Here is a 3043-nt window from a genome sequence, read left to right on the forward strand (position 1 = left end):
TTTTCGTAAGGGGAATATCGTATCACTTGTTAATGAGCTAACTGTTACATGTGTGTATATACATACATATATAATCAATCATCTTACAACCCTAAACCTTAGAGTAGGAGTAGTAATTTGAGACTAAACTAGACCCAACACCTTGAGCAAGGTGGAGAAGGAAGAGACTTCCGATCCGCAGAACCGCACTCGAATTGACTTTCGCGATCCCTCTTTGACATACTCCAACTCTTTCGAAAATCCTTGTCCTTCGTACTCAGGCTCCACGAGGGGCAGTGAGACAGAACCCTGAGAGTCGAGGTTCCTGATCCACCCTCTCAACAAGTAGTTCACCACCTCTGGAACCTCATCGTGTGGGCAGTGCCCTGCCGGTGAAATCTCGTAGTAAGGCACCTCCGGCAACTGTTGCTTTACTTTAAGCCCCCAAATAGGTCTCACCCAAGGATCTTCCCTTCCGTACATGAGACAGATTGGAATTCCACTATCTGCGCACCTGCCCAAGGACTCCTGAAAGGACAACTGCCCTCTGGGAGCAAACATGATCGAAGCAAAGGCTGCAGCTGCTGCAGGGTGTTCAGTCACTTGGATTATTTGGGAGAAGACTTTGTCAATCTTTACAGAATGGTCAGTGTAGACTTGCTTCAGTATGTCACGTATGCTTTTGGGATCGCTTATCTTCTGCCACACCAGTTCAGTGAGTCTTCTCACGCCTGCAGGCAGAGGGAATGTGCCGGTCCATGGGAACAGCTTGAACAACCTTGGAGATCTGATTGGATTGGGAAGGAAACCCCAAAATGGCGTAGCATTCAGCAAGGTCACTCCCTTCACTAGCTCGGGAAACGATGCTGCGAGGTACAGAGCCACGTAGCCGCCGAGAGAGTTGCCGACGAGGTATACTGGTTCGCCGATCACCTGTTCGACGAAATGCTGAACCTGGTCTCGCCAAAGGTCCGCGGAGTATACAAGCTCCTTCGCCCATGGCTCTGGCTCTTCTCCGAATCCCCAGAACAGTCGAGCATCGTCGTCTTGTTCGTGGGCGAGAGCAGGAGCAGGGTCTTGGGACGGCAAGGACTTGCCTTGCCCTACGAAATCCAGCGCCCAGACGCGGTAATCTTGGCCGAGGTCTTTCAGCTGCTTCTCGAAGTGGAAGGAGCCGACGCCGAAGCCGGGGAGGAAGAGCACTGCGGGGGCGCCGGCGTTGTGAGAGCCAGATCTCTCGTAGTGCACCGCGATGTTGGGTTTCCACTCCCAGAAGAAGCTGCTGATCGGAGACGAACTCGCGCTGCCATCGGCCTCCTCCGGCAAGCTTGGTATTAGGACCTTTGTCGCTCCCTCTGCCTTCTTGGGCATGTCTGGGAGGCTCACATCGCCATGGACGGCGTGGTAGTTGTGAGATTGGGAAGCCCGCGAGGGCTGGAACCTACGACCTTTCGAGGGCTTCAGTCCGGCAGATCGAATTACAGGCCTTCCGCTGGAAAGCAAAGTAGGATTGGACCGCTCGGAGCTAGTGACGCTGCAGGGCCAGAACATGGAGGAATGGCTCAAGGACAGCAGCGACTCCATATTCTGATTTCAGTGGTTTCGGAAGGGGAAACAAAGTGGAAGGAGAAGGGGTTTCAGAAGCGCACCTCGCCTGCTGAGCAAAGTTCAACCTTTTGGCTCTTCTTCCTGCTCTGCTCTGTTCTGCTCTGCTTATTATCGCCGAGGAGGTGGGAAGAAATGGAGGGTTAGGGTTGTTGCTTTTGCGTGCACGGCATGTGCGCTGCAGAGATTTGCGGGCATGTTTTTTGTCTGGGCCAAATGGACAGCCTGGACGTGCCCGTTGCATTGCTAGAACCTTCAGCCTCGTCAACAACCTCCGCACACGCCACTGCCACCTCCATGTTGGAAAATTAGTCAAACCAATATAATACATTTTAAAATAATTTATGTAGGTATTGTCCAATAAATTTAAAAATTAAATTAAATTTTATATTTTGAATAATTTATTTTAAAATTTTAAAATTAATTCTGAGTGAATAAAAAATTAATTATTAAAATGAGTTTAAATAAAAATTCTATAAGATTCTCTCAAATTGGAAATGAAATGAAAGATTATTAATCCTTCTTTATATTATCCTATGTTTTATTGAAATTTAGTTGGTTTAATTCATCGGAGCCGTTGCATCAGAGACGCTTGCTATGTTCCATAAGCGACAAATTCATTTTAAAAAAGATAATTTCAAATAGAAATTTTGAAGGCAAAATACAATTATGATGACCTTTTGATCATTATTAATTTTTTAAAAAAGCATTCACATAAATTAAGAAAAATATAATAGATATATCATTATATTTATAAAACAAAGATAATTAATCTTTGAACTAAGAACCCTTCAGCTTGCAACTAGTTCGTCAATCAATGAAACAATGTACGAGGAATATTTATAGAAGTTCATATAACAAAACTAAATTAAAAGTTTCGTTAGAATTAATATTTAACTGTTGGTTAAATCTCATTGATTTCAATAAAAAGATGAAATTTATCATCCTAGCGATCTCACATGATTGATCCCATAATTATCTATAAAAAGGTAAATCGAAAAGTTGTAGTTGGTCACGACAGAGGAGAACATTGTCTTGACTTTGTCGAGATTCGATCTTTATCAACTTCAGCAACTCTGCTTTATCATAATTAACTCAATTATGTCCTGAAAATCTCATTAACTTGATACTTACACTGAAGAGCATCTCGCAATCAAAGGATGTTGGGCATCTGGGTTGCCGCTATGTGTGCTTCCCAATTTACCTTGGTGGCCGGTGAGAAATTTATGTGGGATCGGATTGATCAGCCCTAGGAATTGAGTCAATACGATTAACTGGGATTATCATTTTTTTTATACACTGGAGAGCATCAATTCACAGTACACTAGATTAAATCCTTATCCGTTTGTGAAAAACAAATTGATTTAACAAATTTTAAAGCATTGTAATTGAAATTGAAAAGGGTATTAAGTGGTCATTAACGAACACCGTGGATCACTCACTGATACTTACTGATATG

The 3043-nt window shown here is 43.6% G+C and overlaps 1 protein-coding gene across 1 annotated transcript; it reads right to left on the reverse strand.

Annotated features, from left to right (window-relative positions):
* Nucleotides 1–1741, reverse strand: LOC141834204 (pheophytinase, chloroplastic). Its single transcript, XM_074721656.1, has one exon. The coding sequence runs from the start codon at nt 1561–1563 to the stop codon at nt 124–126; it is 1440 nt and encodes a 479-aa protein (XP_074577757.1). The 5' UTR covers nt 1564–1741; the 3' UTR covers nt 1–123.
* Nucleotides 1742–3043: the final 1302 nt, after the last annotated feature.

Source organism: Curcuma longa, chromosome 8, assembly GCF_044706935.1.
Source record: "Curcuma longa cultivar G26 ecotype Majalengka, Jawa Barat chromosome 8, ITB_CL_G26_1.1, whole genome shotgun sequence".
Taxonomy (NCBI): domain Eukaryota; kingdom Viridiplantae; phylum Streptophyta; class Magnoliopsida; order Zingiberales; family Zingiberaceae; genus Curcuma; species Curcuma longa.

Bases quoted from the DNA above. Each gene is read 5' to 3' on its own strand.
- LOC141834204 (XM_074721656.1), bottom strand. From the start codon at position 1,563: ATGGAGTCGCTGCTGTCCTTGAGCCATTCCTCCATGTTCTGGCCCTGC.